This window comes from Electrona antarctica (genome assembly GCF_951216825.1).
Source record: "Electrona antarctica genome assembly, contig: scaffold_94, whole genome shotgun sequence".
Lineage (NCBI taxonomy): Eukaryota > Metazoa > Chordata > Actinopteri > Myctophiformes > Myctophidae > Electrona > Electrona antarctica.
The window spans coordinates 305,001-320,901 of NW_027637548.1; the positions used below are offsets into that span (position 1 = coordinate 305,001).

The 15,901-nt window shown below is 41.9% G+C and overlaps 1 protein-coding gene across 1 annotated transcript in view; it reads right to left on the reverse strand.

The window, feature by feature from the left end:
• Window positions 1–15,901, reverse strand: part of LOC306918849 (non-homologous end joining factor IFFO1-like) — a 68,174-nt gene that overhangs the window by 16,453 nt on the left and 35,820 nt on the right. The window contains exons 6-8 of the mRNA XM_079531703.1: window positions 2,860–2,955; window positions 401–541; window positions 68–261 (exon numbers count right to left, since the gene is read on the reverse strand). Coding sequence (XP_079387829.1) covers window positions 68–261; window positions 401–541; window positions 2,860–2,955 — 431 coding nt within the window. The remainder of the gene's footprint in view (window positions 1–67; window positions 262–400; window positions 542–2,859; window positions 2,956–15,901) is intronic.

Consider the following 15,901-nt stretch of genomic DNA (forward strand, 5'->3'; position numbering starts at 1 on the left):
TCACTAGTAGGGACAACGTGGCACTGCGCAGGAATAGCTTGGAATAAAAAATAAAAAAATAGCCTACAGCTGGTTTAGCATCCTCTGCATCTCCTCGTTGATCTGATTGGCCGACGTGCTGCACGAGTCATCGTCCTTGTTGGCTCCGCCCCCCTCGCTCTCAGACACGCTGCTCTGGTCGTCTCCGTCGACACCCCTCACCGCCGCCGGGCCACTGAGCTTCCTGGGTGGGCGGGGCAGGGTGGAGGGGGGCGTGGCCACCTGCTGAAACACACACACACACACACACACACACACACACACACACACACACAGACACACACATGACATCATGTCACACATTCTTTGAGGGGCGCGAGCCCCTCCTATGCCCAGCTTTGTGGTGGTGAGCGTGGCGTACCTGGAAGATGTGGATCATGTCCTGGCAGTTCCTCTGCTGGGCCACGTCGCAGAGCCTGGCCGTGATGTCGATGCGACGGCAGATGTCCATGTCCACCTTCATGGCCTTCTCCTGGATCTTACTGTCCAGGTCCGACAGGTTCTGCTCGGAGGACACACGGAGACATGTTGTTAAAACAGAGATTGGACACCAGCCACACTAGTATGTATTGTGATTATGAGGCGTAGCCACACACATGCGCCACGGTGACGCACACACACACACATGCGCCACGGTGACGCACACACACACACATGCGCCACGGTGACGCACACACACACATGCGCCACGGTGACGCACACACACACATGCGCCACGGTGACGCACACACACACATGCGCCACGGTGACGCACACACACACATGCGCCACGGTGACGCACACACACACATGCGCCGCAGCTTTGCGCAACACTTTGACTTCTATTCACGAGTTGCCCGAGTTAATTAACCCATTTAGGTCTGACGTCGAAATAAAAAAAACGTTCGCTCTGAAAGAATATATATTCAAAGATTTGTGCCGCATTTTCACTTAAAAAAAAAAATAGCAGACCTACAAGCTCGTAGCACGTCACTTGGTGGCGCGCTACGAGCTTGTAGATCTGCTATTTTTCAATAGCTAAAGTATTACATAATGCTTAGTTAAAACACCAAAAACACTTTCCCTGCGATTCGCGAGTTGCCCGGTGATACGTTTTCATCGTTTAATCCACGTTTTTAATCGGTTTTAAGTCATACGGGCACTGTATCCACTGGACAGAATGGTTTTAAGTCATACGGGCACCGTATCCACAGGACAGAATGGTTTTAAGTCATACGGGCACCGTATCCACTGGACAGAATGGTTTTAAGTCATACGGGCACCGTATCCACTGGACAGAATGGTTTTAAGTCATACGGGCACCGTATCCACTGGACAGAATGGTTTTAAGTCATACGGGCACCGTATCCACTGGACAGAATGGAATATGAGACGCGTTTTGATTACGTCGTCGCACAAAGGTCAGTGGCGCCGGCGTGCAAAGGGTTATGGGAAATGGAGTCCCTGATGTTTACAATGGGAAAGGTGCCTAGCCTAGCGGCCGCCCCGTTCTGCCCGTTGTTGTGATCGGCACCTTGGAATATTCAAGGTGCCGATCACACCGTTTTAAAGTGGAAGGCAAAGCTCTCTGTTTGCCGAGCAAATCTTCGTTTCTACTCTCACCTATGGTCATGTAGTGTTCCTACTCTCACCTATGGTCATGTAGTGTTCCTACTCTCACCTATGGTCATGTAGTGTTCCTACTCTCACCAATGGTCATGAAGTGTTCCTACTCTCACCTATGGTCATGTAGTGTTCCTACTCTCACCTATGGTCATGTAGTGTTCCTACTCTCACCTATGGTCATGAAGTATTGGTCATGACCAAAAGAATAAGGTCGCGAATACAAGTGGCCGAAATGAGTTTTCTTCGACGGGTGGGTGGCATCTCCCTTAGAGATAGGGTGAGAAGTTCAGTCACACGGGAGAGACTCGGAGTAGAGCCGCTGCTCCTTCGCCTGGAAAGGAACCAGCTTAGGTGGTTCGGGCATCTGGTTAGGATGCCTCTCGGGGCATCTCCCTAGGGGACGCACGTCCCACTGGGAGGAGACCAAGGATCACGTCCCACTGGGAGGAGACCAAGGATCACGTCCCACTGGGAGGAGACCACGGGGCAGACTAAGGATCACGTCCCACTGGGAGGAGACCCCGGGGCAGACCAAGGATCACGTCCCACTGGGAGGAGACCCCGGGGCAGACCAAGGATCACGTCCCACTGGGAGGAGACCCCGGGGCAGACCAAGGATCACGTCCCACTGGGAGGAGACCCCGGGGCAGACCAAGGATCACGTCCCACTGGGAGGAGACCCCCAGGGGCAGACCAAGGATCACGTCCCACTGGGAGGAGACCCCGGGGCAGACCAAGGACCACGTCCCACTGGGAGGAGACCCCGGGGCAGACCAAGGATCACAACCCACTGGGAGGAGACCCCGGGGCAGACCAAGGACCACGTCCCACTGGGAGGAGACCCCGGGGCAGACCAAGGATCACGTCCCACTGGGAGGAGACCCCCAGGGGCAGACCAAGGCGCAGTTGGAGGAAACACATCGACTCACTGGCCTTGGAACGTCTCGGGATCCCCCAGGAGGAAGTCACTAATGTTGAGCACTCGTAGAACTGACACGGACATATCTTTCGGTCCACACCCACCCGGACAGGGACGCTATAGGTCCATGTGGTTAAGGAAGGTAACCAATGAGAGGACGCTATAGGTCCATGTGGTTAAGGGAGGTAACCAATGAGAGGACACTTTCTATCCGAGGCCCATGAGAACCGTGTCCATGTGTCCATGAATGAACATGCAGTACACCGATGTACCTCTAGGGGTCTCTGTATACTCACGTTGCTCATGAGACCCTTGAAGAGCACCAGCTCCGCCTTCAGCTGTTTGACTCTCAGAGCCAGCTCGTCTTGACACACCTCGCTCTCCTGGAGGTCCTGCGCACACACGAACGCACGAGCACGCACACACACACACACAAACGCACACGCACGCACACATGCACCCGCACGCACACCCACAAACCACAAAGACAACATGAATTATTCATAGATGAAAAGGTGTTAAATATTACAGTGTGTCTGCATTTTATAGCACGTCTGCAGCAGTGATGCATTAGGCGGGTTATTTCAGACCCGTGACCGTCCGACCCGGGCTGCCTGGCACGAGCACCGCCCTGACCTGGGCTGCCTGGCACGAGCCCCGCCCCAACCCGGGCTGCCTGGCACGAGCCCCGCCCCGCCCCGTGACCGTCCGACCCAGGGTGCCTGGCACGAGCACCGCCCCGACCCGGGCTGTCTGGCACGAGCCCCGCCCCGCCCCGTGACCGTCCGACCCGGGCTGTCTGGCACGAGCCCCGCCCCAACCAGGGCTGTCTGGCACGAGCCCCGCCCCAACCAGGGCTGCCTGGCACGAGCCCCGTTGAAGTGCACATATTTTATTATTTTATTTAACCCATTTAGGCCCCATGTCGAAATAAGAAAAACGTTCGCTCTGAAAGAATATATATTCAAAGAATTTGTGCCGCATTTTTACGATTTTTCAAAAATAGCAGACCTACAAGCTTGTAGATCTGCTATTTTTCAATAGAGAGAGAGAAAGAGAGAGGCAGAGAGAGAGAGAGAGAGAGAGAGAGAGAGAGAGAGAGAGAGAGAGACAGAGAGAGAGAGAGAGACAGAGAGAGAGAGAGAGAGAGACAGAGACAGAGACAGAGACAGAGAGAGAGAGAGAGAGAGAGAGAGAGAGAGAGAGAGAGAGAGAGAGAGACAGAGAGAGAGAGAGAGAGAGAGAGAGAGAGACAGAGACAGAGAGAGAGAGAGAGACAGAGACAGAGACAGAGAGAGAGAGAGAGAGAGAGAGAGAGAGAGAGAGACAGAGACAGAGAGAGAGAGAGAGACAGAGAGAGAGAGAGAGACAGAGAGAGAGAGAGAGACAGAGAGAGAGAGAGAGACAGAGACAGAGAGAGAGAGAGAGAGAGAGAGAGAGAGAGAGAGAGAGAGAGAGAGAGACCTGGCCAAGAAACGCAGCAAGCATTGAGTCAGTCATAATAGATTAGAATGTTAACAATATGAATAAATGCATGAATGAATGGTTTATTTCCATCTCATGCCGTTGGAACATTACAAGAAGAGTCATGTATTAAACTCATTTGACAGGATGGAAAAGGTCTAGAGTCATGTATTAAACTCATTTGACATGATGGAAAAGGTCTAGAGTCATGTATTAAACTCATTTGACAGGATGGAAAAGGTCTAGAGTCATGTATTAAACTCATTTGACATGATGGAAAAGGTCTAGAGTCATGTATTAAACTCATTTGACATGATGGAAAAGGTCTAGAGTCATGTATTAAACTCATTTGACATGATGGAAAAGGTCTAGAGTCATGTATTAAACTCATTTGACATGATGGAAAAGGTCTAGAGTCATGTATTAAACTCATTTGACATGATGGAAAAGGTCTAGAGTCATGTATTAAACTCATTTGACATGATGGAAAAGGTCTAGAGTCATGTATTAAACTCATTTGACATGATGGAAAAGGTCTAGAGTCATGTATTAAACTCATTTGACATGATGGAAAAGGTCTAGAGTCATGTATTAAACTCATTTGACATGATGGAAAAGGTCTAGAGTCATGTATTAAACTCATTTGACATGATGGAAAAGGTCTAGAGTCATGTATTAAACTCATTTCACAGGATGGAAAAGGTCTAGAGTCATGTATTAAACTCATTTGACAGGATGGAAAAGGTCTAGAGTCATGTATTAAACTCATTTGACAGGATGGAAAAGGTCTAGAGTCATGTATTAAACTCATTTGACAGGATGGAAAAGGAACATTACAAGAAGAGTCATGTATTAAACTCATTCGACAGGATGGAAAAGGAACATTACAAGAAGAGTCATGTATTAAACTCATTTGACAGGATGGAAAAGGTCTAGAGTCATGTATTAAACTCATTTGACAGGATGGAAAAGGTCTAGAGTCATGTATTAAACTCATTTGACAGGATGGAAAAGGTCTAGAGTCATGTATTAAACTCATTTGACAGGATGGAAAAGGTCTAGAGTCATGTATTAAACTCATTTGACAGGATGGAAAAGGTCTAGAATCATGTATTAAACTCATTTGACAGGATGGAAAAGGAACATTACAAGAAGAGTCATGTATTAAACTCATTTGACAGGATGGAAAAGGTCTAGAGTCATGTATTAAACTCATTTGACAGGATGGAAAAGGTCTAGAGTCATGTATTAAACTCATTTGACATGATGGAAAAGGTCTAGAGTCATGTATTAAACTCATTTGACAGGATGGAAAAGGTCTAGAGTCATGTATTAAACTCATTTGACAGGATGGAAAAGGTATAGAGTCATGTATTAAACTCATTTGACAGGATGGAAAAGGTATAGAATCATGTATTAAACTAATTTGACATGATGGAAAAGGTCTAGAGTCATGTATTAAACTCATTTGACAGGATGGAAAAGGTATAGAATCATGTACTAAACTCATTTGACAGGATGGAAAAGGAACATTACAAGAAGAGTCATGTATTAAACTCATTTGACAGGATGGAAAAGGTATAGAGTCATGTATTAAACTCATTTGACAGGATGGAAAAGGTATAGAGTCATGTATTAAACTCATTTGACATGATGGAAAAGGTCTAGAGTCATGTATTAAACTCATTTGACAGGATGGAAAAGGTATAGAGTCATGTATTAAACTCATTTGACAGGATGGAAAAGGTCTAGAGTCATGTATTAAACTCATTTGACATGATGGAAAAGGTCTAGAGTCATGTATTAAACTCATTTGACATGATGGAAAAGGTCTAGAGTCATGTATTAAACTCATTTGACATGATGGAAAAGGTCTAGAGTCATGTATTAAACTCATTTGACAGGATGGAAAAGGTCTAGAGTCATGTATTAAACTCATTTGACAGGATGGAAAAGGTATAGAGTCATGTATTAAACTCATTTGACAGGATGGAAAAGGTATAGAATCATGTATTAAACTAATTTGACATGATGGAAAAGGTCTAGAGTCATGTATTAAACTCATTTGACAGGATGGAAAAGGTATAGAATCATGTATTAAACTCATTTGACAGGATGGAAAAGGAACATTACAAGAAGAGTCATGTATTAAACTCATTTGACAGGATGGAAAAGGTATAGAGTCATGTATTAAACTCATTTGACAGGATGGAAAAGGTCTAGAGTCATGTATTAAACTCATTTGACAGGATGGAAAAGGTATAGAGTCATGTATTAAACTCATTTGACATGATGGAAAAGGTCTAGAGTCATGTATTAAACTCATTTGACAGGATGGAAAAGGTATAGAGTCATGTATTAAACTCATTTGACAGGATGGAAAAGGTCTAGAGTCATGTATTAAACTCATTTGACATGATGGAAAAGGTCTAGAGTCATGTATTAAACTCATTTGACATGATGGAAAAGGTCTAGAGTCATGTATTAAACTCATTTGACATGATGGAAAAGGTCTAGAGTCATGTATTAAACTCATTTGACATGATGGAAAAGGTCTAGAGTCATGTATTAAACTCATTTGACATGATGGAAAAGGTCTAGAGTCATGTATTAAACTCATTTGACATGATGGAAAAGGTCTAGAGTCATGTATTAAACTCATTTGACATGATGGAAAAGGTCTAGAGTCATGTATTAAACTCATTTGACATGATGGAAAAGGTCTAGAGTCATGTATTAAACTCATTTGACATGATGGAAAAGGTCTAGAGTCATGTATTAAACTCATTTGACATGATGGAAAAGGTCTAGAGTCATGTATTAAACTCATTTGACATGATGGAAAAGGTCTAGAGTCATGTATTAAACTCATTTGACATGATGGAAAAGGTCTAGAGTCATGTATTAAACTCATTTGACATGATGGAAAAGGTCTAGAGTCATGTATTAAACTCATTTGACATGATGGAAAAGGTCTAGAGTCATGTATTAAACTCATTTGACATGATGGAAAAGGTCTAGAGTCATGTATTAAACTCATTTCACAGGATGGAAAAGGTCTAGAGTCATGTATTAAACTCATTTGACAGGATGGAAAAGGTCTAGAGTCATGTATTAAACTCATTTGACAGGATGGAAAAGGTCTAGAGTCATGTATTAAACTCATTTGACAGGACGGAAAGGAACATTACAAGAAGAGTCATGTATTAAACTCATTTGACAGGATGGAAAAGGAACATTACAAGAAGAGTCATGTATTAAACTCATTTGACAGGATGGAAAAGGTCTAGAGTCATGTATTAAACTCATTTGACAGGATGGAAAAGGTCTAGAGTCATGTATTAAACTCATTTGACAGGATGGAAAAGGTATAGAGTCATGTATTAAACTCATTTGACAGGATGGAAAAGGTATAGAGTCATGTATTAAACTCATTTGACATGATGGAAAAGGTCTAGAGTCATGTATTAAACTCATTTGACAGGATGGAAAAGGTATAGAATCATGTATTAAACTCATTTGACAGGATGGAAAAGGAACATTACAAGAAGAGTCATGTATTAAACTCATTTGACAGGATGGAAAAGGTATAGAGTCATGTATTAAACTCATTTGACAGGATGGAAAAGGTCTAGAGTCATGTATTAAACTCATTTGACAGGATGGAAAAGGAACATTACAAGAAGAGTCATGTATTAAACTCATTTGACAGGATGGAAAAGGAACATTACAAGAAGAGTCATGTATTAAACTCATTTGACAGGATGGAAAAGGTATAGAGTCATGTATTAAACTCATTTGACATGATGGAAAAGGTATAGAATCATGTATTAAACTCATTTGACATGATGGAAAAGGTATAGAATCATGTATTAAACTCATTTGACATGATGGAAAAGGTCTAGAGTCATGTATTAAACTCATTTGACATGATGGAAAAGGTCTAGAGTCATGTATTAAACTCATTTGACATGATGGAAAAGGTCTAGAGTCATGTATTAAACTCATTTGACAGGATGGAAAAGGTCTAGAGTCATGTATTAAACTCATTTGACATGATGGAAAAGGTCTAGAGTCATGTATTAAACTCATTTGACATGATGGAAAAGGTCTAGAGTCATGTATTAAACTCATTTGACATGATGGAAAAGGTCTAGAGTCATGTATTAAACTCATTTGACATGATGGAAAAGGTCTAGAGTCATGTATTAAACTCATTTGACATGATGGAAAAGGTCTAGAGTCATGTATTAAACTCATTTGACAGGATGGAAAAGGAACATTACAAGAAGAGTCATGTATTAAACTCATTTGACATGATGGAAAAGGTCTAGAGTCATGTATTAAACTCATTTGACATGATGGAAAAGGTCTAGAGTCATGTATTAAACTCATTTGACATGATGGAAAAGGTCTAGAGTCATGTATTAAACTCATTTGACATGATGGAAAAGGTCTAGAGTCATGTATTAAACTCATTTGACATGATGGAAAAGGTCTAGAGTCATGTATTAAACTCATTTGACAGGATGGAAAAGGTCTAGAGTCATGTATTAAACTCATTTGACATGATGGAAAAGGTCTAGAGTCATGTATTAAACTCATTTGACAGGATGGAAAAGGTCTAGAGTCATGTATTAAACTCATTTGACAGGATGGAAAAGGTCTAGAGTCATGTATTAAACTCATTTGACAGGATGGAAAAGGTCTAGAGTCATGTATTAAACTCATTTGACAGGATGGAAAAGGTCTAGAGTCATGTATTAAACTCATTTGACATGATGGAAAAGGTCTAGAGTCATGTATTAAACTCATTTGACAGGATGGAAAAGGTCTAGAGTCATGTATTAAACTCATTTGACAGGATGGAAAAGGTCTAGAGTCATGTATTAAACTCATTTGACAGGATGGAAAAGGTCTAGAGTCATGTATTAAACTCATTTGACAGGATGGAAAAGGTCTAGAGTCATGTATTAAACTCATTTGACAGGATGGAAAAGGTCTAGAGTCATGTATTAAACTCATTTGACAGGATGGAAAAGGTCTAGAGTCATGTATTAAACTCATTTGACAGGATGGAAAAGGTCTAGAGTCATGTATTAAACTCATTTGACAGGATGGAAAAGGTCTAGAGTCATGTATTAAACTCATTTGACAGGATGGAAAAGGTCTAGAGTCATGTATTAAACTCATTTGACATGATGGAAAAGGAACATTACAAGAAGAGTCATGTATTAAACTCATTTGACAGGATGGAAAAGGAACATTACAAGAAGAGTCATGTATTAAACTCATTTGACAGGATGGAAAAGGTATAGAGTCATGTATTAAACTCATTTGACATGATGGAAAAGGTATAGAATCATGTATTAAACTCATTTGACATGATGGAAAAGGTATAGAATCATGTATTAAACTCATTTGACATGATGGAAAAGGTCTAGAGTCATGTATTAAACTCATTTGACATGATGGAAAAGGTCTAGAGTCATGTATTAAACTCATTTGACATGATGGAAAAGGTCTAGAGTCACGTATTAAACTCATTTGACAGGATGGAAAAGGTCTAGAGTCATGTATTAAACTCATTTGACATGATGGAAAAGGTCTAGAGTCATGTATTAAACTCATTTGACATGATGGAAAAGGTCTAGAGTCATGTATTAAACTCATTTGACATGATGGAAAAGGTCTAGAGTCATGTATTAAACTCATTTGACATGATGGAAAAGGTCTAGAGTCATGTATTAAACTCATTTGACATGATGGAAAAGGTCTAGAGTCATGTATTAAACTCATTTGACAGGATGGAAAAGGAACATTACAAGAAGAGTCATGTATTAAACTCATTTGACATGATGGAAAAGGTCTAGAGTCATGTATTAAACTCATTTGACATGATGGAAAAGGTCTAGAGTCATGTATTAAACTCATTTGACATGATGGAAAAGGTCTAGAGTCATGTATTAAACTCATTTGACATGATGGAAAAGGTCTAGAGTCATGTATTAAACTCATTTGACATGATGGAAAAGGTCTAGAGTCATGTATTAAACTCATTTGACAGGATGGAAAAGGTCTAGAGTCATGTATTAAACTCATTTTACATGATGGAAAAGGTCTAGAGTCATGTATTAAACTCATTTGACAGGATGGAAAAGGTCTAGAGTCATGTATTAAACTCATTTGACAGGATGGAAAAGGTCTAGAGTCATGTATTAAACTCATTTGACAGGATGGAAAAGGTCTAGAGTCATGTATTAAACTCATTTGACAGGATGGAAAAGGTCTAGAGTCATGTATTAAACTCATTTGACATGATGGAAAAGGTCTAGAGTCATGTATTAAACTCATTTGACAGGATGGAAAAGGTCTAGAGTCATGTATTAAACTCATTTGACAGGATGGAAAAGGTCTAGAGTCATGTATTAAACTCATTTGACAGGATGGAAAAGGTCTAGAGTCATGTATTAAACTCATTTGACAGGATGGAAAAGGTCTAGAGTCATGTATTAAACTCATTTGACAGGATGGAAAAGGTCTAGAGTCATGTATTAAACTCATTTGACAGGATGGAAAAGGTCTAGAGTCATGTATTAAACTCATTTGACAGGATGGAAAAGGTCTAGAGTCATGTATTAAACTCATTTGACAGGATGGAAAAGGTCTAGAGTCATGTATTAAACTCATTTGACATGATGGAAAAGGTCTAGAGTCATGTATTAAACTCATTTGACATGATGGAAAAGGTCTAGAGCCATGTATTAAACTCATTTGACATGATGGAAAAGGTCTAGAGTCATGTATTAAACTCATTTGACAGGATGGAAAAGGTCTAGAGTCATGTATTAAACTCATTTGACAGGATGGAAAAGGTCTAGAGTCATGTATTAAACTCATTTGACAGGATGGAAAAGGTCTAGAGTCATGTATTAAACTCATTTGACATGATGGAAAAGGTCTAGAGTCATGTATTAAACTCATTTGACATGATGGAAAAGGTCTAGAGTCATGTATTAAACTCATTTGACAGGATGGAAAAGGTCTAGAGTCATGTATTAAACTCATTTGACATGATGGAAAAGGTCTAGAGTCATGTATTAAACTCATTTGACAGGATGGAAAAGGTCTAGAGTCATGTATTAAACTCATTTGACAGGATGGAAAAGGTCTAGAGTCATGTATTAAACTCATTTGACAGGATGGAAAAGGTCTAGAGTCATGTATTAAACTCATTTGACATGATGGAAAAGGTCTAGAGTCATGTATTAAACTCATTTGACAGGATGGAAAAGGTCTAGAGTCATGTATTAAACTCATTTGACAGGATGGAAAAGGTCTAGAGTCATGTATTAAACTCATTTGACAGGATGGAAAAGGTCTAGAGTCATGTATTAAACTCATTTGACATGATGGAAAAGGTCTAGAGTCATGTATTAAACTCATTTGACAGGATGGAAAAGGTCTAGAGTCATGTATTAAACTCATTTGACAGGATGGAAAAGGTCTAGAGTCATGTATTAAACTCATTTGACATGATGGAAAAGGTCTAGAGTCATGTATTAAACTCATTTGACATGATGGAAAAGGTCTAGAGTCATGTATTAAACTCATTTGACATGATGGAAAAGGTCTAGAGTCATGTATTAAACTCATTTGACATGATGGAAAAGGTCTAGAGTCATGTATTAAACTCATTTGACAGGATGGAAAAGGTCTAGAGTCATGTATTAAACTCATTTGACAGGATGGAAAAGGTCTAGAGTCATGTATTAAACTCATTTGACAGGATGGAAAAGGTATAGACGCTTATTAATGCCTATCCTCGTTACATTGTTATGTTATAACTAAGAGAAAATTGGATGTAAATGACTAGTTTACATCTGGGGGATATATTTCACAATAATGAATAAAACATGTTCTAGACATTCTAATGATCACAACAAAAAAACATAGTTATTTTACTTACTTTTATTAGGGTTAAATGTCAAAGGTCATGGGTTAAAAATTGAGTCCAGAGATTTTTAATTTGTGTGAATTTCAGCCTCTGTGGGGGGGGGGTATTTATATGCAAATATCAGGACCAATGGATCTACAAGCTCGTAGGCGCTATGAGCTTGTAGATCTGCTATTTTTCAATAGCTAAATTATAACAATATATAACAATATACAAAACACCAAAAGGGGTTCCCGCCCAAAATGGGTTAAACATTATGTTATAATTTAGCTATTGAAAAATAGCAGATCTACAAGCTCGTAGCGCGCCACCGAGTGGCGCCCTACGAGCTTGTAGATCTGCTATTTTTGAAAAATCTGTGAAAATGTGGTGCAAATCTTTGAATATATATTTTTTTAACTCAAATCTTTGCTTCTGGGAGGTCCCTGGAACAACATATTTCCACTTGGTGTCACGTGATAATAATAATAATTGTAGATTTCCACTGTATTTGTGGATGTAAAAAACGTGTTCTTCTAAAAGGACATGAATTGAATTGCTGTACATGTGATGGGTGAAGGCTGTACATACCCGCTGATGGGTGAAGGCTGTACGTACCCGCTGATGGGTGAAGGCTGTACATACCCGCTGATGGGTGAAGGCTGTACATACCCGCTGATGGGTGAAGGCTGTACATACCCGCTGATGGGTGAAGGCTGTACATACCCGCTGATGGGTGAAGGCTGTACATACCCGCTGATGGGTGAAGGCTGTACATACCCGCTGATGGGTGAAGGCTGTACATACCCGCTGATGGGTGAAGGCTGTACATACCCGCTGATGGGTGAAGGCTGTACATGTGATGGGTGAAGGCTGTACATACCCGCTGATGGGTGAAGGCTGTACATGTGATGGGTGAAGGCTGTACATACCCGCTGATGGGTGAAGGCTGTACATACTAGGGATGTCGGGGGCTAACCGGCTAACCGGTTAGCCGACCGTTAAGAAACATCCGAATATTCTTATCAGCTTCACGGTTAATTTCCGCATTTTCCTGATGGTATTTTTTTTGGTCATGGGGAGATGTCGTTACGTTAAACCGACCCAGGGCGGCGCAAGAGTGTAGTCTATGTCCAAGAGAGCACACCTAGCACACTAGAATGAGAGAAATTACTTCCGCACCGGCCCGGAAGGGGAGCTTTAGAAAAAAAGTTATTAAATGAGCGACAGACAGGTGTGCTAGGAGAGAAAATGGCGAAACGAATTAAACGTAGTGTGGTCTGGGAGCATTTCAAAAAGAAAGGTGACGACAAAGATGTTTGTAATTTGTGTGAAGCAGAGCTTGCGTACACCAGTGGCACGAGCAGCATGCGAAACCATATCGTAGCCAAACACCCGTTCGTAAATGTCAACGAAAATTCGGGCACGGCCATGCAACAAAACACACTCGCGTCCTTTGTACAAGTCCCAAGAAGATGTGATGGTCGTCGGGCGGAGGAGCTCACACAAAGAGTCTGCAAAATGATTGAGCTGGACATGCAGCCCATCAGCATGGTTGAGGACAGAGGCTTCCGTCAATTAATGAAGTTTACCGAACCAGAATACCACATACCAGCGAGATCAACAATCACCAAACGAATTGAACAGCGTTATAAAGATATGTCACTTGAGCTGAGAAAGAGCTTGTCCACAGCCGAGCATGTTGCTCTCACAACAGACTGCTGGACAGCTTTGACCACCGAAAGTTACATCACCATAACGTGCCATCACATTGACCAAGAATGGAAACTTCACGCTGATGTGTTGTTGACACAAAGCCTATCAGAACGACACACCTCCGAATATTTGGCAGAAACTATGAAGACTGCTGTTGCTGACTGGGGGCTGACAGGGCTTGTCACGGCTTGTGTCCACGACAACGCAGCCAACATCGTCAAGGCTATGTCCAAGGCTTATGTGGAGTGGGATTCGGTGCCCTGTTACGCGCACACGTTACAGTTGGCTATTCACGATGGCTTTGCCTTACATGTGGTCAGAGTAATTGGTGCTGCTGGTCGCTTGGTTCAGCATTTTAATAAAAGCGGCCCTGCATCAGAAGCGCTGAAAAAGAAGCAGGAGGGAATGGGAATGAGCAACCCGGACAATCACAGTCACAAAAAGTTGATCCAGTCCTGCAAAACCCGCTGGAATTCAGTATACGACATGTTCGAGCGACTCGTAGAGCTGAGATGGGCAGTCACAGCCGTGCTGTCAGACCGGAGAGTCACTAAACTGGCGGACGCGAGAGTGCTTGATCTGTCCAATGACCACTGGAAAATAATGGAGGAGATGAAACCAGTGTTATGCAAACTTAAAATTGCCACCACAGTCATGTCTTCAGAGCAGAATGTCTCCGTCTCAAACACCTACCCAATTACGTTCAGTCTCATCCAGAAACACCTCATGCCAGAGGAGGATGGCGAAGAAAGTGTGAAAGTGTTGGAGTTTAAAGAAAAGGTCCGCACATCACTGGCAAAACGCATGAAGGTATATATTAACATTACATTAGTATTTATTTGTTACAAAAAAAACAACATAGGCTTTGTTTTCATTATAATTATTTTAACTAATATTTGTTTAAATTGTTTATCCATTGTATGCAGATTAACACAGCCGAGTTAATCACCAAAGTGGCCATGATTGGATCTGCGTTGGACCCCAGACACAAGAGCCTGCCGTTTCTTTCGCCAGTAGAAAAAGCTAACGTTACAGAAAAGTTGCATGAAATGGTAGAGGATTTGACAGCTGAAACTACACGCCGTGGGGCCGAGGCCGCCGCTGCTGCTGCTGTCGTCGCTGTGCGAGAGGAAGATAGTCAAGATGAGCCAGGCGGCGGCCCTGATGAAAACGCAAACAGCAGCGCAATGCGACTGCTCCTTGGGCATTACGTTATGCCCTCGGACACTGGTTCAAGGAGTGAAGTGGAGAGCTACTTGAAAGAGAATTCTGCTCCATTGGAAATGGATCCATTGGACTGGTGGAAAGTAAACTGCCACCGTTTCCCCAGACTGGCTACTTTAGCCAGGCGATACCTCTGTGTACCAGGCACTTCTGTTCCCTCCGAGAGAGTTTTCTCGGCAGCCGGGCTAACGGTGAACAGACTGCGCACTCGACTGACTCCAGAACATGTCGACATGTTGATCTTCCTTAATAAAAACGGTTAGCCTAAGTGGCCAGTGGTAGGTAATAATCTGGACATTTTATTTTGTTTTAAAAGACTTTTTTTTGAGAGTGGACAAACGAATGAGCGGTCAGCTTGATTGATTGATTGAAAAATGTATTACAGTTTGCAGAATTACAGTACATTTCAAGCACAAACTCAATACAAAGGCTGTTAACTGTGAGTGGACGACCCAATTAAGCATTACACTTGTTTCAGCTGTAAACGAGACAGACAGACAGGCACTTGTTGGAGCGCCGATTAAGACGACGCATGTTTAATTTGTTTAACAATGTTTGTTTGAAGCCTAACAAATATTTGTTATGCTAAATGCTGCACTGCTGTTGTTCTGAGCATGAATAAATGTGTACCATTCGCCTACCACGTTAATTCTGTGTACGTGCATATTTAATTTTGGGTTTAAAAAAAAAAAAAAAAAAATCAACCAATATCCGTTAATGACCCGGTTAGTCCCGTCGGCTAACCGGATGGGAAATTATCCGTTAGCGACATCCCTAGTACATACCCGCTGATGGGTGAAGGCTGTACATACCCGCTGATGGGTGAAGGCTGTACATACCCGCTGATGGGTGAAGGCTGTACATACCCGCTGATGGGTGAAGGCTGTACATACCCGCTGATGGGTGAAGGCTGTACATACCCGCTGATGGGTGAAGGCTGTACATACCCGCTGATGGGTGAAGGCTGTACATGTGATGGGTGAAGGCTGTACATGTGA